The sequence below is a fragment of the Zosterops lateralis genome (genome assembly GCF_965231275.1).
Source record: "Zosterops lateralis genome assembly, chromosome: 6".
Classification (NCBI taxonomy): Eukaryota; Metazoa; Chordata; class Aves; order Passeriformes; family Zosteropidae; genus Zosterops; species Zosterops lateralis.
The window spans coordinates 39,708,949-39,736,667 of NC_139761.1; the positions used below are offsets into that span (position 1 = coordinate 39,708,949).

At 44.4% G+C, this 27,719-nt stretch overlaps 1 protein-coding gene across 4 annotated transcripts; it reads left to right on the forward strand.

Moving 5' to 3' along the window:
- Positions 1 to 5,399: 5,399 nt before the first annotated feature.
- Positions 5,400 to 26,523, forward strand: SLC39A13 (solute carrier family 39 member 13). 4 transcript variants are annotated; one of them, XM_083864382.1, is made up of 12 exons: positions 5,406 to 5,514; positions 5,634 to 6,316; positions 10,653 to 10,751; positions 11,914 to 12,213; positions 12,685 to 12,798; positions 14,426 to 14,544; positions 15,796 to 15,933; positions 21,098 to 21,187; positions 21,728 to 21,778; positions 22,020 to 22,152; positions 22,286 to 22,385; positions 23,840 to 26,523. In XM_083864382.1, exons 4-12 carry the CDS (start codon positions 11,946 to 11,948, stop codon positions 23,913 to 23,915), a joined length of 1,089 nt encoding a protein of 362 aa, XP_083720508.1. In that variant the 5' UTR covers positions 5,406 to 5,514; positions 5,634 to 6,316; positions 10,653 to 10,751; positions 11,914 to 11,945; the 3' UTR covers positions 23,916 to 26,523. The 4 variants fall into 4 exon arrangements, with proteins under 4 accessions (XP_083720511.1, XP_083720508.1, XP_083720510.1 ...); XM_083864384.1 differs by lacking the exon at positions 10,653 to 10,751; XM_083864383.1 differs by lacking the exon at positions 5,634 to 6,316.
- Positions 26,524 to 27,719: the final 1,196 nt, after the last annotated feature.

Genomic DNA, 27,719 nt, shown 5'->3' on the forward strand with positions numbered 1-27,719 from the left:
GAGCAAAGCCCCAGACTGCTTAGAAGAGGCCTGAGGTAATAGCAAGAAATGAGGGTGGTAGATAAGCTTTTAAACTCAGGATCTGTGATCTTTGTGGGGCCACTGGCTCTGCCAACCAGCAGATGTATTTCCACAGTGCAAGTAAATGCCTGACCTGGGAAAAAACACATAGTGTTCAGAGCATTGCGCATTTCTGATAGTGCAAAATTTGTGACACTCAGGAACATGAAATGAACCAAAAAATGTAATGGCTGGTTAAAACTTTTTTAAGATCCTTGCAATATTAATTTGGGGTTGTTATTTTTGTATTCAATTTTTTTTTTCAATTTTGTCAGTTTCATGTTTCAAAATTTTTCAAGCTGCCTAATTAAAAACTTCTGAAACACAGAGAGACTGAGATTCCATGGGACCTCTTGCTATGCCAAGAGGTTTGGCTTCTGACATGAAATACAAAACACCTAGTATGAAGTTGTGGGGTGTAAAGGGATTTGGCAGTACTGTGTCTCACAACTTTTCTCAGCTATCTTTATCATTACTGTATCTGATACTACCTCTATCCAACAAAGATCAGTTTTACAGATCTCATCTTTGAGATGCTATGCCTGCATCCCAATTTTCTTCTCCTAAGGCTTACTTTGAGTTGGACTCTACACAATCATTCTTGCCCCAAGCTGCTTGTTTCCTTCTTCTACTGGACCTGTTGATTCTCTTTCAAATTTACTCACTTGCACATTTCTATCCTTGATCATAGCACCAGGAAACCATCACCGTGTATGGGATTGCTCATCATGATGTTGCATGTGAATTGTTCAGTTTAACCAAAATATCAAGTTTCCTCGGATTACTGGTAACATGTTCTTGTGGATGTTAGTTGTGATTCAGTGACAATTCCCTTTGCTATTCTTCTTCTGAATCCTCCTCCATAATGTCTGCCACTGAGTTTCAGTCTTGCCTGTGACACTCCCACTATTACTCCAGTCTTGGGCTTGTCAACTAGAAAAGAAAAAAAAGGGCTTCCCCCACCTACTTTGAGTACTTTGGATGAACTTAGCCATCAATTGCACTTTTTTTAGTGCCAGCTTTATACAACTTCTGTCACCTTAGACAAACAGAAATGGAAAAACCCTGATCTCACAGTTTTCTTCCGTCTTTGAAAACTTATTTCATAATGCAGGATGCCAGACTGAAACACAGCAGGAGATGTCCTTCTTGGTCTTTTTACAGAGCTCTTTGTACCAACCTACTGAGTAGTTCTCTGTTTTACCCAAATGGAGATGGCATAGATTCATCAAGAGTCTGGAAGGAGACTGTAAACCCCTGACCTCTACACTGTTGTGACTTCCTCATTAGAAGAAAACTGGACTAGGCTGCAGTAACTGCACTTACAATTTGAGTGGTCAGTGCTAATAATGGATCATCTTGAATTTAAGAAGCTGGAAAATTTAATTCTGTCTCTGCTGGCTTGAGGTAGGCATTGTTCTGAACCATAGTAGTAGCTTTGGAGATCCTTTTGCACTCCATCAACCTCTTCATTACAGAGGCCTGATATTTAAACCTTCTCTTCACATCATGCCTTAAAACTACTACTCTTACAGCTCTGCCAAGTGATGGCTCCTCCACTTACAGGGTTGGTAGCTCTGTACAGTATGAAGCCTACAGTGATCAAAGTGAGTGACAGCACAGGCCTCACTACTTGCAGTAGCTGAGAGTGTGAATCTTGTCAGCAGCATTCAGAATATGGCCCTAACTAGGGAGGGATGTAGATCTCACTCCATGCAGAGAATGGAAGTGTGAATGGTGGTTATGAAGTATGTGTATGCCTGCAGCACTGATTCTGAAACATGCTACAGAACTACAGCCTGTCCTCTGCCAGCTCAAGGGCAGGAACCAGAGCTGGGTCTCTACCCTAGAGATATGAAGCTGAGCTAGTTTTTATAGAAATCAGGTTTTTCGTTACTGAGAACTTGAAACACATAAGGAAACCTTCTTCCATGGTCAGAATCCAGCATTAACTACATTTAGATCTGAGACAAAGACAATTGTATATCAAACACAAAACACATACCCAGCTTGGTTAGCTAGTATTGTGACCTTGCTATTTAAGTTTGAAACTCCAATGAGGAACCAACACATGCTGGTCTTCTGCTAGAGGTTTAGATTCTGCTAGACCTTCCAGAACTTTTGGGTTTTTTTCATGATCGCATAGATTTCCCTTCAATTTCTTGCTTACACTTGGTTAAGGTGAGGTAAATCAGCATGAATCTCCATTCTAACTTTTGTAAATTCTCTGTTGTTCATCTGCCACATTTTTCTCATCTGCTCCAACCTGCTCTCTGGCTTTCTCTTTCCCAGACCAGGCCCATCTTTTTTATTCTTCCTCCAGAATGACACTAAATTCTGCCCAGATTAAACAGCACAGACCAGGCAGTTCAATTACTCCTTACAAACACTGGTAAAGTGCTAGTCAGACGTAGCTCCCCAGCTGGAAGTTGTGTGTCTGTGCATGGAATCAGGCATAAAAGGAGTCACTGGGGCTAGTGGTCAAACTTGAGGCGCACACAGAGTTAATATGCTGACACAAATACCGAGCTTTACATCTGAAAACCCAAATACAAAAATAATATGATGAGTAAGACTAAAATTCCCTGTTCTGAGCTTCCATGGGGCCAGCTCCCCTCCCCACTCCCCTTCAGGGCTCAGCAGTCACTTCTCCTTTTCTGCCGTGCCTTGCAGAAATGTCTCCCGGGATGAGTCAGAGGAGGACTTCCAGGCAACAGTGTTACTGCCTTTGGCCCCACCAAACAGCGGGCAAAAATGCCTCTGCTGGGGCCTCACAGCTCCTTTCACATACTTTGAGGGCTCCCTCTGATTCACGTACCCCTTGATACTGGTTTTTTTCTGAATCAGAGGATCACAGAAAACATTAGGTTGACAAGGACCTCTGGGAGGTTGTTTTTTTGTCCAATCTTCTGCTGGAAGCTTCACAAGTAGATCAAGTTGCTCAAGGTCGGGGCCAGCTGAACTGCTGAAAATCTCCAAGAGATCACACAGAAACCTTAGACATCTCTTCCAGTGCCTGACAACCTTTACCGGGAAATTTAAAAGTCTTTCTTCCTGCCCACATTCATGGTCTGCCCGTTTCTCAGCTCTGTCAGTGCTTCACATCAAGCCCTCCACATGCAGGCCTTCCAGAGATGTTTTGATGTGATCTCTCCAGGGATTTTGTTGGGGCTCTGGTACCTTTCTCTGCAGCAAGAGCAGTTTCAGGGCACTGCTCCTGCCCCACCCTTTTACAAAAGCGAGCTATTTACTGTACCACAAGAAAAAGTATGCTTTAGAAAGTCTGGGGGACAGAGTACAGAGAGCACTATTAGCTGCAGGGAAGCATGAATTTACTAAGCCACCCTGATCCCTTTATTAGCAAGTTTTGTGGTGGAAATTCAGCTGTCAAAGCCCCTTTCTGGGGAAGCCCACTCCCCTGCGGTGGCCAGGGAGCCGGGCTCCTCTGCAGGGCCCTCGGCCTTCAGCCCCAGCAGAAGCTCGCCAGGCTTTCTGAGACACTCGAGGCTGTGCCTGGCTAAAGGAAAGCCTCCCATGCTGCCGGAGTGACCGGGGGAAGTGACACCATCCCTGCGCTCGGGTTGTTCGTGTCCTGCCAGCACAACACGGCGCCTTCGTGGGGACAGGCCACCTACGGTACCGCCTCACTCCCCACGCCCGGCCGGGCACCGCGGGGGCCGGCCCGCGCCCAGCTGCCAACTGCGGCGCCGGGGGGGAGCCATGAGCTCCCGGGGGCGTCCAGGTGCCCCACACAGGTGTAGCTGCCGGTGGCTCGCACCCCGAGGCCACAGCCGCCTCCCCGCGGGCGGCGCTCCCCGGGCTCCCCTGAGGCCGCGCCGGGCCCGGCCCGCGGCTGTCGGCGGCGCCGTTGGGCGGGCGGGCAGCGCCCCCGCGCGGGCACCCCGCGCCACTGCAGCCCCCGGAACGGGACAGCGAGAATTCCTCATCTTTGCATTCCCTTCTATAGTTCATAATTGTTTTTTTTCCCAGCCGAAATACTGTAAAGGGATTTTTCATATGGGTGACCTAGCTAATAATACACTCTTTCGTCAATTAAAGTAGGATTTAAAGAAATAATAATAGCAATAACAACAACATGTATGTAGCATTTTTCATTAATTGACTAATACTTTTGAGTGACTTAATTTTTCAGTAGCCAATGTGCGTACCATGCTCCACTGCGATCTCTTGGCTTTTGTGGATGCACAGCACACCAGCCTTTGGGGGCTGTGCATGAGGTGTAGCCCATGTCTCTGCCTTCATGGATGCCACTGGACTACAATGAGTTTACTTTTTTGGTTTTAACTCTCTTCTGGAAAGCTCCCTCTTTTCTGTCCTTGTCTCACTCCTGCGAGAACAATACAAGAAGACCACAAATGTTGTAAATAAGGATAAGCATTGGAGACACTCAGGTAAGGGCATTAGGGAGGCAAGAGCATCATTACAAGTCAAAGAGAACTGAATATACTGAGACTGTTTTGTAAATATACTGAGTCTACCTTTAAAAGTGATCTGGTTTATTTACCCTCAGCTGGGGAAATAATTCAGTAAAGAACACAGAAACCTAAAGGTCATTTTCAGATAAATCATATTAATGTGATTCTGTGGTTTGGTGGAGGCAGGAGAAGGTCCCAGATCCCTGATTTTTTGGTATGGATCTCTAGATTATCACTGAAAAATTCACTGCACAGCCACCAACTGTGTACAAGCTCCATCTGATGCTCAGCAGCTGACACCTGATGACATGAGGTACAGCGAGAACATTTAATCCAGAATTCATCCTGTGTTGACTTACAGCAGGATGTCATAAAAACCGAGAGGCTTGGAGTGAATTCCTGCATCACCGGAGTCAAAAGCAAACTCCCACTCATTTCACTGAGACTGTGATACCCCTACTGATTGCAATAGTTGAAATTCTCGGTGTGGTTTGGTTTACCTGAGAGGTTGCCTGTTGTAACTGTGATAATCACAGCTATGATCCATCAGCACAGGGAACTGTGTCACTGGAGCAAGGCTCAGGAAGGCTGAGGATAGTTATTCAAGCAGTGGGAAGGCAGCTGTGGAACACAAACCCCATAAATCGTACAATTTGAGAGCAAAACGCAAAAATACTTTCTCTTAAAAGTTTGCTTTCAGAATTCGGCTTCCTATATAAAGGTTCTGCTTGTAAGTAAAAAAGATACGACTTATCTTTAAGTGTATTTGCAGCGCAGCAGCCTGCAGGACTGTGCTGCTGTTACATGAATGCAGAAAGAGCAGCTAAACCATTGCAGGCGACTGCGGCTGCCTCAATCCCCAACTCCTGCTCCAGGGCATGACATTGCTGTGATGTAATGAGAGTCGGGTGAAACCACAGCGAGAGAGAAGCACCAACATCAGCACTGCCTTCTTGGGAAACAGGATTTAATTCCGAAAACTGGAATGACAACCAAGTTCTGTGTCTCGGGGAAAATGGTAAGAAATGGAACTTAAAAGTACATCAGTACATTTTGGAAACAATACAGTACATCAGTCTGTATTGGAAACAATATAGGTCCAATGTAAAGGTAAATCTTTACTCTCTTCTGACCTAGTTTCCTAAAGCACACGCGGTTTCTGCAAATCTCTGCAAGAACCGCGGGTAACCTTCACTCCTCAGAGGACAGCGGTGCTCAGGGAGCTCTGGTGTTTCTCAGGTTATTATGAAGGTTGCAATGAACGCGTGAGGAGGAAACAAGCTCAAAGGCTCAGCCCTCACCCACACTTTCTTCTGCTCTAACAACTTCCAGAAATCCTGCTCAAACCGCGGCTTCACACTGTGCTTGTCTCTACTCATCTGCAGCCCGAAGAATTTTAAATCCATTTAGGGAGGTTAAAAAAATTAATTAAAAAAAAAAAAAAAATCTCAGCAAGCGCGTTCAGCAGTCCGGGTCTCGCAGGGCAGGCGCGTTTGTGCCCGCAGCCCGGGCCGGGGATGGCACAAACAGTGCCCCGCTCTTTGCCAGGACTCGGTTTCCCTGTGGGGCCGTGGGCAGCCCCGCTCCCGCCCCCCCGGCCCGGCGGGACACAGGGCCCCGGCCGGAAGCGCAGCGGCAGCAGCGGCAGCGGGGGGGAGTGCCCGGCGGGGCGGCGGCGCTGGAGCCGAGGAAGGCCGGGACCGACGTGGCCGGCCGGGGGAGGCGGAGCCGAGGGGCCGCCGGGCGGGGCAGGCCCGCGCCGACCGCGGCTGGCTGGATGGCAGCGGCGGCCCCGGGCACGGCGGCGGAGGGGGCGCACGGTAACTGCGGCTGAGGGCACGGCCGGGGGCGGGGGTGGCCGGGCCAGGGCCGCTGCGGTGTGAGGGGGGCGGCTGCGGCAGCTCAGCTCAGCTCAGCTCAGCCCAGCCCAGCCCAGCCCAGCCCAGCCGCGGGCGGCGGCGGGACGGGGTGAGCGGGGGCGGCAGCGCCACACGCAGCCCAGCCGAGTCCGGCTCTGGGGGCGTGCGGCCCGGCCCAGCCAGGGACAACTTTGGGAAAGACGTGGCGGGGAGCGCCTGGCGGGGCCGCCGCTGCCCCGGGCCGGCGGGACTGTGGGCTGCGCGCCCCCGCTCCGGGCCGGGCTGTCGCCGGGCTGTCCCCGGGCTCCCCTCGCAGCCCGCCTGTGCCGCAGCTGGCCGGGGGAGCCGTGCCCGGGGCTGCCAGCGCCGTCCCCGCGGGACGCAGCCGGGAAAGTTTTGGAAGTCCCTCCTCCGGCAGGTCCCGGCGCAGGGGCTGCCCCGCGGGTCTGCGCGGCCACAGCGGCACAGGGACCCCGGGCGGCAGCTCCTGGGCTGCCCCAGAAGGGTGCGTGAGCAGCGAGCATTACTAATTCGCCCCGCGGCAAATATGTCTCGCTTTGCATGGCTCAGCGTTGCTCTGATGGAAAACCCGCGCTGTGTGTCCCGTCCGCCGCGGTGAGAGACAATAACAGGAGCGGTAATCGCCTGCGGCCAGAGCCCGGCCCGGCTGGGCCAGGGCAGCGGGACAGGGGCGGTCTGCCCGGCCTGTGCTCCGGGCTGGGAGGAGAGAAATCCAGCCTAGTCCAGCGGGAATAACGCCATTGCCTGCTCCTCAAACTTCCCTCTCATCCTAGGGATGAAGGGATGCAGGATGGGGAAGGAGTCGCAGTCTCCCAAACTCCGCTAGTGTTCAGTCGGTTTTAAATGCCTTCCTTGCCAGCTCGTAGGTTTCCCCCGGGTCTGTAATCTGTTCTGATCCCATTGTTTGTAACCCTGTGCATCCCCACCTTGAGCTGCGCACGCTGTCATTTGCAGAATTGTGGGTCTGTGCAGAGTGTTTTTTTATGAGAGGGAAGGGTCCCTCCAGAGCAGCGCATCTCTTAGAGATGGGCAGTGATTCAGAGAGAAGGGCGTGCTCAGGGAGTACTGGAGCCCTTCTGTGCTTCTGCCGAGGTCAGGGTTTCCAGGAGGAATTCAAAACTCTCCACAGGGCTGATGGAGGGAGGTGGCTCATGAGAGTTTTTTTGGCTGAAAATTATGCTTCCTCCCTGGAAAATAGCTTTTTTTTTTTTTTTTCCCATTCCACGCAGTACTCTTTTTCAACTGTAGACCAGGCAACTGGCTTCCAGGAAAACACTTGTTAAAAAAAGCCTTTTTAAATTTTTTTTCCCTTTCAGTAACATCTAAGATGTTATTTTGTGGCAATGAGCAATTGCACCGAGAGAAGAAATTCTGTGGTCTGAGAAGGCAAAATGTCTAGGAAGAGAGCAATTGATAGAAGCATGGTCATCATGTCAATATTTCATTTTCTCTTTTCCTGCAGATGCCTTGGCATTTGAGCTATTCCATGTTTTCTCAGTCCCTGCCTGCTGCAGAGGTGCTCAGTGAGCACTGTGAGGTAGGGGAGGCCCTGAGAGTCTCATGGATCTCCTGGCTTCTCCTGGAAGCTGGTGTGGCAGCTTCCTCTGCTCCTACTCAGGAGTGTGCAACTGGCAAATTTATTTGTTCTTTCTGGGCTGGGAACACCTAATGGTTATTCCAGTCCTGAGGCCATTGTAGGAGGAGCTGAGCAGACCTGAGCCCTGAATGCTCTGCAGAGTACTGCCAGTGGTCATGGTCACCAGGCTGTGAATCAAGCACAGCTGGGAGCTGTGATCCCAGACAGAGAATTGTCAAAACTGATAAGTAAACAAACCACTGGCTATTTTGCTCCCAGAGTTGCTTCTCTTAAGTGGTAAACCTTTCTTGAGAAAGCACATCTCTAAACCTGGGTATGCCTCTGCCTCGTGACCACAGATGTCTCTGAGAACCTGCAGTGCTTTCTCTAGAAATTTTTCGTGACATTCTCTGACTGGGTTCCTAAAACAGATGCTGTTGTCTAGATTTTAGGGTAGGTAAAGACTTCCTCCACTTTTTGCAACTATTTTGACAGGGTATTATTTTCCTTTTAGGCAGTTTTTTCCTATGACTATGCCTCCATTATTGCTTGTTTTCTTCCTCTTAAATATTTGTGTGGCTTTTTTTTTTTTTTTTTTTTTTTTTTTTTTTTTTTTTTTTTTTTTTTTTTTTTTTTGCAAGTAGTTATGATGTGTTAGGAATAAGGAAATACTAGGAATATGCTCTAAACAATTAGCTGGACACAAAGAGCAGTTCAGGTGTGTCCTGGACAATACACTGAGTTTCTCATAGATGTTTTTATAAACATGAGGAATTTATTTTATGAGATACGGAGTTGTTCCTGAGGCATGATGTAATGATGGTCTGGTTGCACAGGAGTAAAGAAATGTGCTGCTTTTTCCTCATGTGAGTAACAGCAGAATAAAGACCTGTGGGCCACAGGAAGTTGACAACACTAATGTGAGTTAGGGGAATCAGTTTCCTACACCTTTATATGCATCTGTTTTCCACCATCATTCCCTTTTTGAGGAACCTGATCCCTTTTGTGGCTGGAAGAGCAACATGAAGCCAAGTGTGCAAACCTTTTCCAGAGTCCTGGGCATGCCCTTTGTCCTGTGGGCTACTGTATCTCAGTCTCTAAGACCCTTTCAGGTGTCCCTTGGGACTTCTGTGGGTTTTAAGTGTGGAGAATGAAATGCAAGAAATCGACCTGTTGAATTAATTGCAGTGTTTACTTTTCCAGATTGAATCTCAAAAGCTGTGACAATGTTACAGAAGAGATTTGTGCTGTTTCCCATCATTGCTGAGCTCTGTGTGTTTGTTGCTTCTTCGTAGGCATATATAGTTATATAAATTCTGATTTATTTTTGGTGTGCTCCTCACAAAGTTCTCAGTCATTTTATAGGTCCAGTCCTATCATAGGGGATGAGGACATCCATCAGGCCCACTCCAGGGCTGGAAGGGATATAGGCCTAAGGACTTCAAAGAAGGGATCTAATCTTTGCAATGAAATGGTATCTGCATCAGCTGTGGTTTTTTTTCTCAAAATTAAAAGAAACCTAAACAAACCCAACAAAAATGAGCCAAACAAACAAAAAAAACCCCAGCAAAAATAATGGTGGCGGTTCTGCATCCTAGATAACCTGTTTCAGTATATCCCCACTTTTGCACTATGTATATTTGTTTCTTTATATTCAGACTAAATCTTGTTTACCATTTGAACTGATGTGGCAGAAGAGTTGAGCAGTTTCCCCCTTTCTTGTGACTTTTAGTATGCAGGCTGTTCTGTTCCTTTGGTGTTATCTTTTTAAGACTAAACACACCCAGGTTCTTTGGTTGTTTTTCCAGTCGTGCTCTCTACACTCTAGATTTTGTTTCTTTCCACTGCAGTGTCTCAGATTTTTGCATGTGTTTTATGAGGAAGAATATGTGGGGCTGGATGTGGTCTGTTGGCTAAAGTCTCACCTGTATGAGACCTACAGTGGCACTACTGCTACGTCCCAGGATGACATTTACCCTTTTTCTAGCAACATAGGCCTGCTGGCTTGGAATTAATTTCTCAATCAGTGTGTGCTTTTTCTTTGTGGCATGTTGGAATTACTGTTCTGTCATTTCCATTTGATTCCACACTGCCTCCCCTGCCCTTAGTGTACTGTTTTGTAATGATCTTTACTGGGATTGGTTTGGTAGTACGTTATAGGTAGGTATGGGGTTCCTGCAGCCAGATGAAAACACTGCAGTAAGATGCCCCAAAATCCTGAGCTGGTTTGAACTTACTGTGTTGAGGGATTTTATTGTTGTTGTTGTTGTTGTAAGAGAAAAGTGATAGCATTAGTGGTCCTTGAGCCAGTTTCTTCACTGATTTCTTCTAGCATCCCTGCTCCTGATGTCCATGGTCACTGTGCTTGGAGATTAGTGTTCTCTTTCAGAGAAGCCATGGGACCCTGTCCCTTAATTTCTTTTTGATTGCTTTTGATTGCAGCTTAGCCTTCCTCCTGCAGTGTTTTTGTTCAGGGACTAAAATTGGCAAAGGGCCGTGAGTTTAAAAAAGTAATTTTTCCTGCTCATTTGTTCTGATGCCATTCACTGGTGGAGTCTGGTGTGAGCACGGAGAGGCAATGCTTCATGAAGGCGGGGGGGACAAGGGGCAGCACCACCCTTTTCATCCACAGCCTTAGGTCCCTTTACATCTGGCTGTTACTTAATGCTTTGATATCTTTATCAATTTCTTATCTTATAGGTAACTACAAACTGATCATTTAATTTGATCAAGAGTCCTTCAGAGGATTGAAGTTACTGGTGTGTAACTTCTCCCAACTTTTTTTTTCCCTTTATAAAGGTAGGTGAGGCATGATGCTTCTCCAGCCTTCTTGTGCCCTTCCCATACTCCTGTAAAATTTCAAAGATGGTCACTGATGCTTCAGAGATTAGACTGGTTTCTTACATGCTTTCAGGTGAATGCTGTTATTACTTCTCAAGAGCTGTTTTGTGAACATTTGTTAGGTCTGTCTTTTTCTAACCCACCCTTTTCTCCCATTTCCAAATTATTTTTGCTTGTCACATTTCACTTTTTCTTTTGGAGATTGAAGGAACACTTGTACTTCATCATTTACATCATTTGCTTTCCTTCCCTCTTTGTCAATGAGCGTAATTATCTTTTTCTCTTTTAACGTGCCCTCTTCTCCAGTTTTCTTGTGACTGCAGAGCTCTTACTAACAGCTGTGCTGATTTTGACTAAGAGACCATCTAATCCAGTATCCTTCTATAAAAGGACAAAACCAGGACAAGTAGATATGGTATTTTTCAAGTACACTTCCATTCTCCAGGTCCTATCATACCAGGGACTTTCCTGTGTCTAATGTGAGCTGTTTAACAATTATTAGGTTTATCTTTCTAGTACTTGTCCTCTCTTTGGATGAGTGCATGTAAAATTTTTCATCATTTTTGGAGAAGTGCTACCACACGAGTTACCTGCTGATGAAGGGCCATAGTTGTTTTGAAGCTGACCCTCACTGGCTCCATGTGGATGGGTGTTAGCACTTGTGTTTGATGAGATGGTGAATAATCTACCCTGTTTCCCATCTTTTCACCACTCATGAGCTTACAGACCTCTGTTACGTTGCCTGTCTTGCATCCTAATTTATTACAGGGCAAAGAGACGACTTACCTGGTAGCATCTCTGGTCCTTTTGCTGAAGCCTTGAGACAGTGTTGGACAAGAACAAGGGTACTTGGAGTTCTTGTCCAGCCCATCTGAAGGGAAATAGTGAAAGCCTGATGTTTTCCCAAGATGTCTCAGTTTCATACACCCATTGATAAACAGTCTCTCTGTCCTTCAGTGCTGTGTTGAAATCAAGAAGAGTTTCAGGTGCTCCTCATGGGTATTCATACCTGTGCTAAGACACTGAAGGGAGGGCTTGGTGTGGCCAAGGCTTCTCCTCTAGGATGGTGGAACAGAGGATTGAACATATTTTCAGGACTGCTTTCTCCTTCTCTTTTCAGAGATTGGCCAGCCCGGCTAAGACCACTTAGCAATGACAAAACAAAGACTCCTGCTTGATGGGACGCTCTCCTTGTTCCTGATCGTGGCCTGTGAAGCTCAGCAGCTCCCAAGGAGTCATGTTGCTGCTGGCTCTGGCTCTCTTTGTGACACAGAGGCAGAGTCTTGGGGACACCTGTTCAGCAGCGAGCGGCTGGACGCTTGGATCTGTTCCCTCATTGGTTCCTTCATGGTGGGGCTGAGCGGGGTCTTCCCCTTGCTGGTGATCCCCCTCGAGACGGGAGCTGCGCTGCGCTCAGAAGGTAAACCTGCCAACTGCAGTGGCCTTTCTGCAGCCCAGTGTCCTGGGGTGTGACAGCAGCACAGTGGGGAACAGGGCTTTGTCACAGAAATGCTGTTCTCTAAAATAGAAAGTCTGTTTTCGGTGCTTTAACCCATACCTGTGAATTGGAAGGGGAGTCCTTTGACAAATGTAAGCCCTCGATGGAGCTTGTACAGAGAGTACTTTGTCACCCTGCTTAGTTCAGGACCTTCCCACACACTACTGTCCCAGCCAAGCGGTGCAAGGGCTCTTTCTTGCACTCCATTTAGTTTGTGCTCCCTCCTTTGAAAGCTTACTTTGCAGATGCTTCCGATTTGGGTTTCTTTGTGCAAAATCTCAGCTGGAGATGTTTTGATTCCTTGCTGAGTAGTGATCAGTTTTTTTTTTTTTTTTTTTTTTTTTTTTTTTTTTTTTTTTTTTTTTTTTTTTTTTTTTTTTTTTTTTTTTTTAGCTGGGTCACGCCGTTTGAAGCAGTTCTTGAGTTTTGCAATTGGTGGACTCCTGGGAAATGTGTTTCTCCACCTGCTTCCTGAAGCCTGGGCCTACACATGCAGTGCAACAACAGGTAGAGAGCCTTATGTGCCTGGAAGCAGCTTGTGCTGTGTCTGGTTTTAGTCTGTTCCACCTTGCAAGCCCAAGACCAGCCAGTCTGTGTCAGCCCAAAAACTGGTCTAGGCTGGTATTCTTTTTCAAGTAATATATAAAAGCAAATGCCTAGGGAAGGATGTGATAATAAAAAAACACACACATAGTACTTCGTCTTTGTACTCAGCAGTGCTCCAAAGACTTTGAAATTAGAGGCTTCCTCAGTTGGCCATAGTTTCTTTATGTTTAGTAACTTGGAATGGTTTTCTTGTCTTCAACTTTTCCTATCATGCCTTGGACTCCTGTAAATCTCTGTTGATTTTCCTTTGTCACTTCTGTAAGGAAAGGGAATGCTTCTTTAACCTGATGGGAGGTTATAAATGTGTATGTGGTCTGGTAAGTGAATGTGTTCACCATCTTAGTTGGGGATCAGGTGCACCTTTTTTACAAATCTGTCCCTATAACAGTGTTACTCCTAGAACCTCTCTGTTGGCATTAACTGGAGCTCCTCTGTTGGATGCTTTGATTTATGGAAGCTCCTGTGTTGCAGTCTTTGCTCCATGAGAAATCACGGAACATTGTCTATAGAGCCACAGTTAAGACTAGAGGGTGGGGCAGGGGAAGAAAAAGGAAATGGAGGTGACAGAAACTTGTGTTTGCCAGCAAACTAAATGCTGAGTTGTTATAGACCTTGTGGTATCAGTGTATCTCTTTTATCCCTCAAATAGCCAGGGTTGCTGAAACCTGTAATGTCTATAATCTCTCTGCTTCAGCAAACTGATATCGTAAAAGGCAACTGCTGCTGCATCCCACCTGTTGAGAAACCAACAAGTCATTTTCCTGCTGAAAATGTGAGAGAGGGAAGACAATGCCCTGGGTTTCCCAGACTTTCTTGCACCTATGATCTGGGGTTTCAAATCTGCCGAGCCTTTAGTGCTGACAGCTCTAGCACTGGCAGCAGAACCTGCAGTACTTTTTTCACCCTTTCTACAGTGGTTCCCAAATTACTCTGTCTTCCTGCTCAAGCTTATTTGCTTCTGCCAGACTGTCCTGAAGCATAAAGGTTTCCTTGACCCATGTAAGTCCTGTTAGAGTCATTCTGTTCTTCCATTTCAATGCAATTTTCATTTCTGCAGTGAGGCTGAATAGATTATTATCTCGCAAGCTTGGCTGTAATTGAAAAGAAAGTTTATAGCTTTGGGCTTAATAACTTGCTGAGGTGTGGCAGAAAGGGCAAGTTGAGTTTGTAACTCCACTAATGGCAGATTTCATGTTAGGGCTTGCTGCTCAGTAGGTACAGCTGCTGGATTTTTGTTGATGTAATATTCACTTGCCTCTGGAGCTCAGGGAAATTCCCAGTGTTGTCAGGAAATTTTCTGGGTTGAGCTGATACGGGAAAAGGGATGGTAGCTCTCACTCTGAGTGTCTCGAGATGATGATATCTGTAAGATCAAGAATGAGCAAGTTAAACTAATCTGTTTTGAGATGTGTTTACTCCTCCTACCTTGCAGGGAGTTTTTCCACTGTCATTGATTTTTTTTGTCTTGGAACTTCGTGGAAAACTATGTACTTAATAGAGACATGAAGATTTCTCTTTTGTCCTTCAGGAGAAGGGCAGAGCTTTCAGCAGCAGAAGCTTCTTGGTCTCTGGGTGATCATTGGTTTCCTGACCTTCCTGGTGCTAGAGAAGATCTTTCTAGAGAAAGAGGAAGAGTATCCTGGTATGGTAAGTCAGCAGCCTGAGGGGAGGGAGTGCTCTTGTATTTGAAGCTCTGTACTAAATACGTTATCTGCCTTATCTGCCAGCCTCAGGAAATCATTCTGTAGCTGTGAGTACCTTGTCATTGCTCTTGGGGGGTTTTTTGCCACTTTTTTGCTACTGGTTTGTAGGAGTTTCATCTTCAGGCTTTTGTTTTGTGGTTTTAACTGAGATTTCTCACTTCTGGTTTGGTTTTGTTCTTTATGTGGTAAGGTAAAAGAGAGCTCCTCTTTTTGTGGGGACGGAGCTGGAGCACTCTGCAAATGAAACTTTTGCTCAAGTAAGCTTTGAGGGGTGACAGCTTGCTGATCCATGTTCCACTGACCCATCATGACTCATTCTCTTTCTGGGTCCTTGGTCAGGACAAAGGCCAGTCTTCTTGAAGATGTTTCTTCTTGGTCGTGTCCTGGATCAGATGTTTGTTTGGGTGACTTTGTGCGGTAGAAGGGGTTTATGATTGGCCAGGTAATCCTAAATTCAAAGGAGTCACCCAGCTGCAAAGGGTCTCCCCTTTGTAGATGAGGTAGCAGAAGGTGATTCCAAGATACAGGAGAGCACCTAGTCTTCAGACATCTGCACAACTAGTGTAGCTCCTTTAGACTGGTCAGTCCTTGCTGTGGCACGACTTTTGAGAGGTGAAACTGCACGTCAGGCACTAAAAAAGAGCAATTAGGTGTTAACTTTGACTCTATATGAGACTTTAATGCCTGAAATAAACTTCATCTTCTCATTTAGAGAGAGGCTGAAATCCTAGATAAATAGGAATTGTTGTTTGAAAGATGATGATCCCAGCTATAGAATAATTCTGCTTAGTTATTCCAATGCACTGGGGAGAGCAAGACTCTTTTACCCTATCTCCTACCCAGATGGAGTTGTATTTCAGTGGGCAGCAGCTGCTAACAGAAGGGGCAGGCTCAGTCCCTTATCTTTCTAGTGGAACCTGACTCATGCCAAGGGGCTATGACTCCAATTCCTCCTCTTTCTGTTTCTCTTGAGGATTGGGAGGTCTTAGCTCTCCTTGCCTTTCAGGGCAGATGTCACAATGTTCTCTGAATCTGTCTCATTTATGGCAGTTGATATTAAACTGGGATGTCAGAGCTGCTGAGTCACATTGTAAGGACAAAAGGATTAAGGGTGAAGGTTGGATTTCTGATCCTGATTCATGCTCATTCATCACTGGAAAAAAAATCAATGACAAGTTTGTTTCCTCTAATTTAGGACTGTGATTCCAAAGCACCATCTGGAAAGATTCCCAATGGAAGTGGCTGCCCCCTGCTGAAGGGGTCCTCTCAGTCCCAAAGAGCACGAGCTCAGTGTAATGGCTCCTCTCTCCAGTCAAAAACCAACAGAATCAAGGTGAGAGACCCACAAACTCACTTTTTAGTCAGGAATTGTCTGTGGAAAGACTGCTCGAGTGGGGAACTCAGCATTTGAGTTGTGCTTAATTTTAGTCTGTCAAAGTGTGGCCTGGTCACAACAGGGAGGAAATAGCAGACTTGGAGAAAATCTACCCTGCAGCTTATGTGGAAGAGGCAAAGTCAATATTATAAGGGCATAAGTCTGATGATGTGTGTTTTGGGTGAATTTTGATACCAAAATACAGAATTCCGTGTTTCGTTACTCTGTATTTTATAGTCAATATGTCTTTATTTGCTTAAATTTTTGCACCATGATTTCTCTATTCTCTACTGTACTGATTTTGAGCTGCACTTTTCCTTTTAAGGCACCTTTTGGAAGTGTTTTGACACCTTTAGGAAATGTGTTGAAGCTACCCAGTGTTGAATTTAAAAGTTAAGCTTCTCAGATTATCAGTTTACCTGCTGCCAAAAACGACTTCTTGTCCACTTCTGTCCCCAAACCTGTATTTCCCATCGCTTCCTTTGCACTGGATCTCATCTGACCTCAAAGTGAGCCTATTCAGAGAGCTAAACAGGCAAAGAATTTGCTTGTCTACACCCACACACCCACCTCCCACCCCCTGGTCTATTTCTCTCCTTACTTAACTTCTTGAATCAGCTTGGCATGCAGACAGGCAGCCTGTAGTGCTGGGATAAGGGAGATCAGCAGGCTCATAGGACTGGAGGTGGAGGAGGAAGAGTCCTGCACCACTGGGAAGTGGATAACCTTTACATTGGCTTTGCTTTCTGTTCAATGTTTCTATCTTTGTACTGTGGAAAACCCTTTTCTGGGTGAACATGACAAGGAAGAGAGTAAACAACCACTTTGGTGAAGGAGGACCTGCAATTTGAGTTTGAAAGCCCATAAAAATGTGCAAGATTGTATGAGAGTAACTATGGACAGAAAATGTGCTTGCATGAACTAGCCCAAAGCTGGATATGTGGTCAGGCTCTTCAGTCTTTCTATTTTAAATCTGTTTTGCTGTAACATTATAGCTCTTCCTACAGAACATGAAAGTTATGCTGAGGTCACTGAGTATTTTTGACACCTGTCACATTCATGTAATATGTGCATAACACTGCACAAACTGCAAGGTTCCATGTGGATGTTTCTAGAGGTGGTAGTAGTGAAGACACCAATATTACTGGGTTATGAAACATTGTGCCCTAATTTTGGAAGGGTTTATATAAGGAACTATAGACTAGTGATTTCATGTAGAAATTAAACACTCAGAGGTGATACAATTGCTCAGGGCATGGTCCTAATATTAAAAATAATAATGTGATTAATGCTAATTGATATGATTTTATGTAAGATAAATTCTTGCCAACCAGATATTTTTCCTTCCTCTTATTCAGGCATAAAATTGTTTAATAAAGTTCATGACAAATGTATATAAATCATAACTTTCTCCCCCATTCTAATCAACTATGCTAATATTAGCTGTTTTAAAAATCTGTTATTCTATGTTATCAAAAGGGACTGGTTTAATGCAGCCCCCCTCAAATCTGTTCAGTGGTGGGTTATGATTTTTCTAAGTCATTATTTATAAAAACAGTGTATCTTCACATTTGCAGGTACTGTGTTACATAAATGGCACATTGTGACTGCATGAAGTCAGTGATAGCAGCTAAACTGAGTAACTTCATCAAAAGTGCTGAATTTTTAATAGGTTTTGATACATGCCATTATAAGGAATAGGTTAAGAAGGACCACAGATCATATTTACAAGATAGGGATAGTTTCTAGTTGGTCAATGGAAAAACATATGAGGATTACAGTAGGAAATTGTCTGAACACATTCTTTCCTCGTGGTGCTACAGCCAGGATGGTGGGTGAGTAGGAAATAATATTCAAGAGGAGAGATGAGAGTTCCTCTTTCTGTATAGCAGTAGTGAAACAACCATCTGACTGTTTCCAGTAGTGCTCTTCCAAATACCCAAAATACTACTGATAATTTGTAAAGGAGCCCAGAAATAGATAAAATAATATTTTAAGTTTGCAGTACATAAGTGACTTTCTTTAGTTTAGCTCTGTAGTCATGACAGATCAAGGGTGACTTAGAGTATACAAATACCCATGTTAGAGGGATTACTTAATTTGAATAGTTACAGCTATAGCAAACAGTAGCAGGCTAGAACTTAGAGACGACTCTCTAACTGAGGGTAACTTGCCAATGGACCAATTTGCCTTAGAGATAGCAGATTTTTTGTCACTTGTGAGCTGTAAACTGTGATTTAAGCTGCTCTCTACAGAGTACATGATAGCTTAAGAAACAATAAACTTTGTGCACAAATTAAATTATTTCAGTTGTGTTACGTGGAAGGTTCAGACAACCATGGAGAGCCCTTCTAGCTTTAAAATCCTGACACATCTGTTCAGTTTTATAGACAGTCGTCGTTATGCATGAATTAGAAACTAAAGGCTTAATGGGTATAGTTTTAACTTTCTACCTTCTGATCTTATGATCTGAATATTTTAATAGTGTTCCTGGTAGGGTGGAAATTATCAAACCTACCAAGATACTCCTGCGTTGTTAGCCTGTTTCCTTAGGCAACAACATAAGCAGTCATTCCATCTGTCTGTCCATCTGTTCTGCCCTTCATTTTCAATAACTTTTGAACCTGTAATTAATTTTCCTTGAGTTCAGGAGAGGATAGGAGTCTTGAGGGTGATCAGACTTCTGCAAGTTCCATAAAAACCAGCGTGACAGTAGAGGAGGAATGCAAAGGGATGCCCTGCTGAAAGGTGGGGCTGGAAATGGGGTGCCAGTTGTGCAGATGTGCCTGGCTGAAGCTGGGCAGGGCTGGCTGGGGATGGGGCTGCCATGCCATGTGTGCTGGGCAGGGCACAGGCAGGGAAGTGGTGCTGCTGGGAGTGAACAGAGTAGGTACTCTCAAAGGAAAGGGTGAAATCCAGAGCATGGCAAAATTTTTTGGTTCTTCTATTTATTCAGAAACCTCTATTTTTTCAGCAAACACAAAGGGAAAGATACTATTTAAATGAACAAAGTCACCCTTCAGGACTTAATGATCAGTAAGTTGTAGTGACTTGTTGTCCGCATATATATTTGAACTTCTGCTTTTTAGCTGCTGCTAGAATTTGTCCTAGCTTGAAAACAGCAGGTGAGAGGTTTCCTTTGCATGCAAACATACATCAGGTCTGTCCCTCATTGCAGCCTTTGTTCCCTCAACAAGTAAAAGCATTGTGTACAGTACTTTTGCCTTGCTTATTCTTTCTTTGTCCCTGTGGCACATGGGTTCTTGGTTGATTTGTGGAAGTATGTTTTATTACACAGTGACATTAATTCTGAGGCATGAACATAAACACTTCATCTGGCTGTGCTCTTTATGAGCAACGAGAACATCCTATTAGGGATTCGCAGAATGTAAATGTCAGAGGCTTATAACTGTCAAATCAACCCAATTTATTTCTGAGCACTCCAAAGCTTTGCTTCTTTCAGTGACAGCTTTTGCCCAAGCCACTGACAACAAAAAGTCATAATGTTTTAATCATGAAGTCTATTTTTTCCCTATACGGTGGTATGAGAAAGCATTTTTGCGTAAAAACTTCTGTGAATAATTATTACTATCCTGTGGGTAAAACACCATCATGTTAAAAAACAACATGAAAAGGAGAATTTTAGTCATATTTGACTGTCTAGGAATGAGAGTATGAAGAATGAGAAGTAAAACTGCTGCATTCTTGGGTCTGCCTGCATGCATCTGCTTATGTTTCCTTTCTTATAAAAACATGCAGGGATCTTCTTTTGCATTCATTGTAGAGATGTTGCTTAGATTATTATTTAAAAGTAGGCTAGGCTCTGCTGACTCCTTAATTTTCATATTTAATCATTAGTGCACTTTAAAAAATTTAGAGGCTACAAAGGTGCCCCAAGAGAGTGCTGTAAAAGTGCCCTGCAGAAAGGTGGTACTTTGGAAGGAGAGATTTGACAGAAGGCTCCTGAGCTGTGGCATTCAAATGATAAAAAAATGCCCCAGGCAGAATTGATAGAAACAGTGAAGGGCACCAAGACCAAAAAGAGCTAATGAAGTCCATCAGTACTTGTGGTTGTCCAGTTAAACTTTGGCATCTGATGCTGTGGTGAAGTAAGAGGTTAATGCTTCACTGTTTCCAGACAGTCTCTCCACTCACTGGATACTGCCTTTTATCTGGAGTTCTTGCAGTCTAGAGACAGCCTGATATATGGGCTAACACCTGGTTTGATAATAATTCAAACTGAAGTGCCATATAGTGAACTACAGTATCTCAGGACCAACATGCAGTAGTTTTGTTAAATGTGATGGAAAAAATGCCAAACACCTGTGAGCTAAAGAACTGGGGTGGTACCCTCGTGAAATTACTTTAAGTCAAATACTCAGATTTTGTCAGGAAACCCTAGTTAGAATGATAGGGAATTTTAACATGGATATGGACTTCTGAGGAAGGCAGCTGCTTTATGCTTGTAATTTTAAGAAATGTGTTTATATGCAAATACTGATACATGCTATCCAGCCTTCTAGTAGGTGGTTTTTTGGTGACTGTCATCACTATCTTCTCTTCTGATTCTTTGTTAAGGGAAAGCAAACCCACAAGCACGAACTTTTTTGGTACAATGTTTGAAGATTTATTTAGTTATAGAAAGCAATTCCAGCAGCATTTGTTCTGTTGCATTGTTCTTGCCAGCTTTTGAAGGGGAGATATTTAACAGTTGGATATTAAAGTACATGACTTGAAAACAAGATCAAGTCATATTTGAAGCCAGTCACCTGTGTAAATTAGTCAGTGTTACCTAAAATTGGTTTGACTTAGAATTGAATATATTCTTGCCTTTTGGCTTCTTTTTCTGTTTCTAGAGCTCTTCATCATTTGCATACAATAATTATTCTGATCTCAGACAATACTTGCCTACCATAAAACTTAGTTTACTCTAAAACCAAAAAATTACATTTTATTTGTACTCAAGCACTGACATAAGTTTAAGATTTTCAGCAGAAGCAGAAGCATCATGCTCTGTCCTTTCCCATCTGATTGTGACTGCATAACCCATGTCTAAGCCATATGCTTTCTTTTATCTTCTTATGTCTCTTCCTTTATCAGAGGCTCTTTCTTCTCTTTGCAGATTAGTGGATACCTCAATCTGCTGGCCAACACCATTGATAACTTCACACATGGCCTGGCAGTAGCAGCAAGCTTCCTGGTTAGCAGAAAGGTAAGGTTTCTGTCCCCAGCTGTGTACTGAAATGGAGAGACCTTGTCTCAAATCTGATACAACATGCAAAACAGCCAAAAAATGCAAGGAGTTCCTTCCTATTTGCTGGAATTTTCTGAGAAAATGCAGGCTACAGTAAAACCCAACTCTGTCCTGATCCTCTGATGCAGAGCTTTTTCGAATTTGGGACATGTTAGTCATTTGGACTGGCATTAGGGGATGGATTAGCTCATCTACTCAAAAGGCAGTCCAGAAATAATGTGATGAGGATGGTCACCTCAGAAACTGGGACATAGACAAGTCAGAGATGTTTATTGCTTTTTTTGCTTTGGTCTTCAACACTGGTGATGGGCTATGGGGTCTCCATTGCCCTGAGCTGGAGCACCATTACTGTGAGAATGATAAACTCCCAGTCAACCCTGTACTCATGTGGGATCTGCTGCTCCAGCTGGACCCCTGTAAGTGTATGGGACCTGATGGGATTTATCCAAGAATACTGGGATTCTATACTGTTTCCTAATTGCTTTCTCTCTGCTGCAGGTTGGGTTCCTAACCACAATGGCCATTCTCCTGCATGAAATCCCACATGAGGTGAGAGGGCTTTGTATCCTGCCTTTGTATCATGAGGGGGATTACAGTGTACTTCATCTGCTAAGAGGAGGTCTGGATCTGGTTAACGTTTCCTTGTTTTCTTGAAAGCTGCTCCTTCTGGGGAAACTGACAACATTAAAAACCAGGAGCACTCTTGAAATACTGGCCTTGTTGTGAATGGCCTTTGTGACTGAGAATTTAGTATTCAAGTTTATTAACTGTCAGCTCTTGGTTTTCTTAGGTTGGAGACTTTGCAATCCTACTTCGGGCTGGCTTTGACCGCTGGAGTGCAGCCAAGATGCAGCTTTCCACAGCTCTGGGGGGAATTCTAGGAGCCTGCTTTGCAATATGTGCTCAGTCACCAAAAGGAGCAGGTAAGGTTCCCTGGGATCTCTGTAGAAATTAAGGGGGAGGCAGTGCTTGTCATCCTTGTGTATCTTCTTTCCCTTCTGTGTTATCTCCTGTGGCTCTGTCTCAGTAATAACCAAAGCTTTTGTATTTGTGCAGGAGAAACAGTAGCCTGGATCCTCCCTTTCACTTCTGGAGGATTTCTGTACATTGCCTTGGTAAATGTCGTGCCTGATCTCCTGGAGGAAAAGAATCCTTGGTAAGTGCTCCCTCCTGTTTCTCTGCAGCAATTTGTGCTGCCAGGGGGCAGGGATATAACCCTACCCTGTGCCTCTTCTGGAAGTGTGTGAATGCCAGCTTTCCAAATCCTACGGACAAGGCTGGAATCAAAATAGGCTGCTGTGCTATCTATTGCATTTGTGGGACTACAAAGACCCTCTGTAACATGAGAGCTTTCACCTGGGTGAGTCCCACAGATTGTGCTGGCACAATATGCAGCAGGGCCAGCTAGAGCAAGTTCCTGGGAAACATATCCAGTAAGATGTTTTCAGCTTCCAGAACATAACTGGTGTTGTCTGAACCAGGGCCCCACAGAGGTGTGTATGTCTGATAACCACATGTGAATCTATCCTTCCATGCTCCTCTTATCCCTTTCTGACTCTATCCATTAATTTGGACCTCTGCAATCTCCTTTTGGCAGCAGTTTTCAGAGTTTGACTGTACGGTGTTAAGTGATGATTCTTATTATTTGGTTTTTATACTCTTGCTTAGTGATTTTTTTTTGAGGTATCACTGTGTTGCTGTGTGAATAGAAAAATAATGGTTTTCTTTTCTTTATCACTCAGCATTTCATAGTCTGTCATTGCATTCCACCTCAGACATCTCTCTTCTGCACTGCTATATATATTCCAGTATATTTGGGTTTACCTTGTGTATTATTTTAGTTTCTTGCAGTCTAATTAAGGCTTTAGCAGGTCCAAATCCAGCTGTTCCACAGTAAAGGCCCTCTCAGATATGCTGGCAGAGCTGCCCCTGAATGTTCCCTCCTATTTTATTTGTAAGAAGACAAGTAACTTTAGTAGTTTAAATAAGATGCCTTGGTTCACCTAATTAATTTTGACTGAAACAGTGCTCAAAAAAACAGCTCCACAGTTCTTTCTGAGGAGATAGGAACTTTTTGTGGAGAAATGTTAATTTGGGTTGGTAACCTCTTGTGTTGGCACAGGTTGTTGGCAGAATATGCAGAAGTGGGAGGCACACAGTCACTTCAATCCAACATAAACCTGAGATAGTGCTAAAAGAATGGCCAAATTTATTGTTTGGTTGTTTTTCTCTTTCTGAAAGTGTAGTTGTTAGCTGGATGAGGTCCCTTAAAGTGTCTGTGCACATGCTGCATAAGTGCTGGTTTCCTCGTGAGTGGAAGGACATGAATATGTATCTGAATAGCTGCATGACTGAATCAGCTTGAATTGATTTGGAAGCCTGGAGCTGGGCCTTGCAGCTGAGTGGAACAAGTCCATGCCAGTTTATAGACAACTTCTTTGCTTGGGGTGCTGGGAAGGTCTTCTCATCTGTGTTAGTGACTTCATACACCTGTTGTGTTCTCCATGAGGTAGATTTGGAAGGGCAAAGAGCAAATCATTGGAGAGCTCTGTGCAGCTACCTCTGGGGATTGGTCTGTGGCTCCTCCTAATTTTGCTGTTTCTTTCCCAGGAATTCCCTGCAGCAAATCCTGCTCCTGTGTACGGGCATTACAGTCATGGTGCTACTCGCGCTCACAACTGAGTGACCTCTGTGCTGACCTCGTGATGCCTCCCAGAGCCACCACAGTGACTCTGAGCTTTACAAAGCAATAAGGAACACTAATGTTACTTCCTACGTGTGTGTGTGCGCAGATCTGGCTGCTAGTATGAGAAGCAGGTGAGAGAGAGGTCTGGCTGTGCAAGACTTCATTCCCTGGCTCTCCTGTCCCTGTTCTGCTAAAATCCACACATGAGGGCTTCTGTTCTTTTTTTGTTGGGTTGGTTTTTATGGAGCAAAGGATACACTGGGCAGAAATGAACTGAACGACTGCTCCACTCCTCCATCTGGTTCATTCTGATGGAACTACACCTCCCAAGCTCTTACGTGAAAACAACAGAGGTGATTCCTGTAGCTGATGAAGGATTTTTCCTACCTTTTAAGGGCTGGAGGCAGAACAGGCATGACAAAGCAACAGTAAACAGTTTTAGGCAGAACCCCCTACCCATGAGAAGTTGATGGTGCTATGATATAGAGGGGAAGAGACCCTTTCCAACTTGATCTCCAGCTGTTCATTGACACCACTTGTTCCTAAAGGTAGTATTGGCCTCAGCAGTCCAGCTCTTTTGGTCTATTTTGTTTACATTGAAATTGAGCCAAAAGCTTGAGGCACTTTAGGGTAGGACACTAAATTAAATTACTTGGCTTGGAGATTACTTGCCTCAGCCCTAACCACTCCAGTAGCCAGCACAGGCCAACTGTTTATCTGATAAATGATCAGTAAATGTTTCTTCAATTACCAACTACCAGCTCACTCACATCTGGAGGGAAAGCCATGTAGCTGTTGTGACTGAGCTCCCTCTCCTCATAACCATTAGCTGAACACACCTCTGAGCCTGCTCATGAGACCTGATTCATGCACCATCTGCCCCACACTGTGTTTCAGAGCTTTCTTGAGGTGTAGCATGTCAGACCTGCCCAGTATGCTACAGCACCCCTAGACTGTCATGGCAGAGGTGCTTGAACACTACAGCCTGGTCAGCAGCTGATGACTCCTGGTTAGCTTTTGCTCTGTTCAGTGCAGACTATTTAAGAGCATACTGTAGATGGTAGGCTATTTCTGGGGTTCTTACCTCACACTGGAGTTCATCTGTTGAGGATGAATGAATAAGAAATAATACTGACAGCTTTTAGATGGGAAGGTCGAAACTGCTGGGGAAAATATTTTTAAGTAAGGTGAGAAAGGGATATGAAAGGGTGACAGTAAGTGTGCTTTAAGAGGAGTTTTCTGTTATGTGATGCTTGGGATAAAATTTTTGGCAATTTGAGACCAATAAAAATAAATAAAATTTCTAGTGCTTTCCTCCATCCCAGCTCACAGGACTGACCAGGCCATAATTCCACAGGGATGTTTTATTGCCACAGAGATGTGCAATTACTAGATCATCCCTTCTGAAGAACTTAACTTTGCTTTGCTTAAATTTGTTTAAAAACAGGTCTGATTGAACTAGCAGAATCACTGAACACAAAACAGGTGCCATGGTGTGATTTACACCAACTTAGCTCAGTCTTTTAACAGCTTTGTGAAGCAGTTCAGCTCTCCAGTCTGCCCAGGGCCTTATCAAGAGGGCTCGTGCCTTGAGAGGGCGATTTGGGTCAGAGCAGCAAGGCAGGTATGCTGCCCACAGCAGAGGCATTACTTCCCTAAGAGATTCCTGAACTGTTGACACAATTCTTTTTCATGACAGCTCCTGTCCTACTTTTCAGGGAATGCTGGAGAGCTCATGCTTGCAGTTCTGTCTGCCCAGGAACTGCTGTCTGAAAATTTTTCAGCTTTCCTTTCCCTGGACTTACATTAGTAACTAGTTCCACTGCAACAAGGAGGGAGTCTTAGTGCAATTGTTTATTCCTCTTTACAAAGTTGCCTTCCTGTGCCAACTACTCTCTCCATCATTCAATTGTTGCGAGGTCCGAAGGTAGCATCCAGTTCCTGCTTTCCTGGAAGGATGATTAATCCAGTTAGCCTGCAGGCACTGGGAGAGTATGCCAACCCTCTGGTTTTAGCTTTGGGGGTTCCTCCTGCCCAGAGACTGCAGCTAAGCAAACCCTGTAACAGGGCTCTGGAGGAAGCAGGCTTGCACAGAAAGTTGTGCCTGCTGTTTCTCAAGATGTCTTTCCCAAAATAAGGCTGGCATTTAAGTTGAGGCATTGCCAGGTGAGTGCCCATGAGTTGGCGTTGTTGCATCAGCAGTGAGCCTTGCCAAGACTGAAAACCACAGTCGGGATTTTATACTCAGCGTTCAGGAATGTGAAGTGGATGACACTGAAGAAAGAATTTCTGAGCTGTTTTTCTTGGCTGCTATCACAGGCATGGATAGTCTGTGGTTCTTGGGAAGATACCCTGGTAGGAGGTAGCATGGGGCTTGTGGGAGGGAGGGGTTCGATAGATTTTTACTGCGTCAGCCCTGGGGCTGAAGATTGAGAGCCTTGGGAGGAAATGGAGCATCACTCCACCATATTTGTCACTTTTGGAAATGCAGAGAGAATTGTATTTTCTAGCTCTATTTTTTCAGCTGCTCTTATGCATTTTCCCTCTTCATCTGTATTGGTCTGCTCTGCATGGAGACAATAGAGATGAAATAAATGGTTTTCCATGTCAGTTTGTGTTGTTGGGTTATTTTGTTTGGTTGGTTTGGGATTTTTTTGAAGTTTCTACTTTCCTTTGATTTAAAAATTCAATTCAAATTTAATTTGAATTACAGACACATATCTCTGGGTTAGTCTAGAGCAGTCTGGACTCTGGGTTGCTGTCAGACTTTCCCCAGACTTTCAGAGTTGAAAGCAAAAGTTCTGTTCCAGTTCCTTCTTTCTGCTGCCTTGGAACTATTGTCCGGGAGCAGTTTGGTAGAATCATAGTTCTGGTTGGCTGCTCCAGGTTCCTTGAAAAGTGTCATCAAGTAAGTTTCTTCTCTTTCAGGGGAAAGCTTGGATGATAACTTTACTGTTCAGAGAGTTTTGTAATCATACTTGACTGTAGTCAGTTATTTTTTAAAATCCAAAAACCTCAAGGCCTGTCTGGTTTCAGTTAACACTATGCTGGATACCTGCCATGTAGGACAAAGGTGCAGTCATAAAAGGTTGTGTGTTCCAGTTGCCCAAAAAGGACTGAAAGGAAATTCTCTACCTTTCAAAAACATGGGTTCAGAAAATGTCTTATCCCACTCTTCATTTGGAAGATTTTCAGCTATAAATGGTGCATTTGTATATCTTCTTACCCAAAGTTTTCTGTAAAAAGAAGGAAAACCATAACCCAAGAGCTGGAAGAAGATGAAGGCAGGTAGGTGATGAAGGGCATAATGTCATAGTCTGTGGAATTTGCCTGTAATTTACATTTAGGAATCTCTGTCCCTGGATTTACCACAATGCACTCTTGGGCTGGTACTCCTGCCCTTAGGGCTGTGCTATGAGCCTCTCTCTCTTAACCCATTTTCCTTCTCAAAAGTAATCAAAATTATCATTAATTAATCAGCTGTCTGTTTCACAGGCTCTGGGAAGAATGGCTCTGACACAATTGCAGTAGCACAGGAAGGAGAACAATTAAGAGTTTCATTCATGGGAACTTTCTAAGATGATGGTGTTGCTGAAGCCCCTGTCTTCTGAAACTGTAGCCTGAGGAACTCATGTGGAGAGCAGGGTGACATAATAGGATTGCAGACCTGGGAAATGTGAATATTTGGATCCTTCTAGGAAAGAGCTATTATAATTGAAGGCTTTTTCCATGTTAGCTAGAGCAGTGATTGTATTTGAAAATTATTTTTCATTCTTGCTGTGGAAGACTTAATTTAGCTGGTAT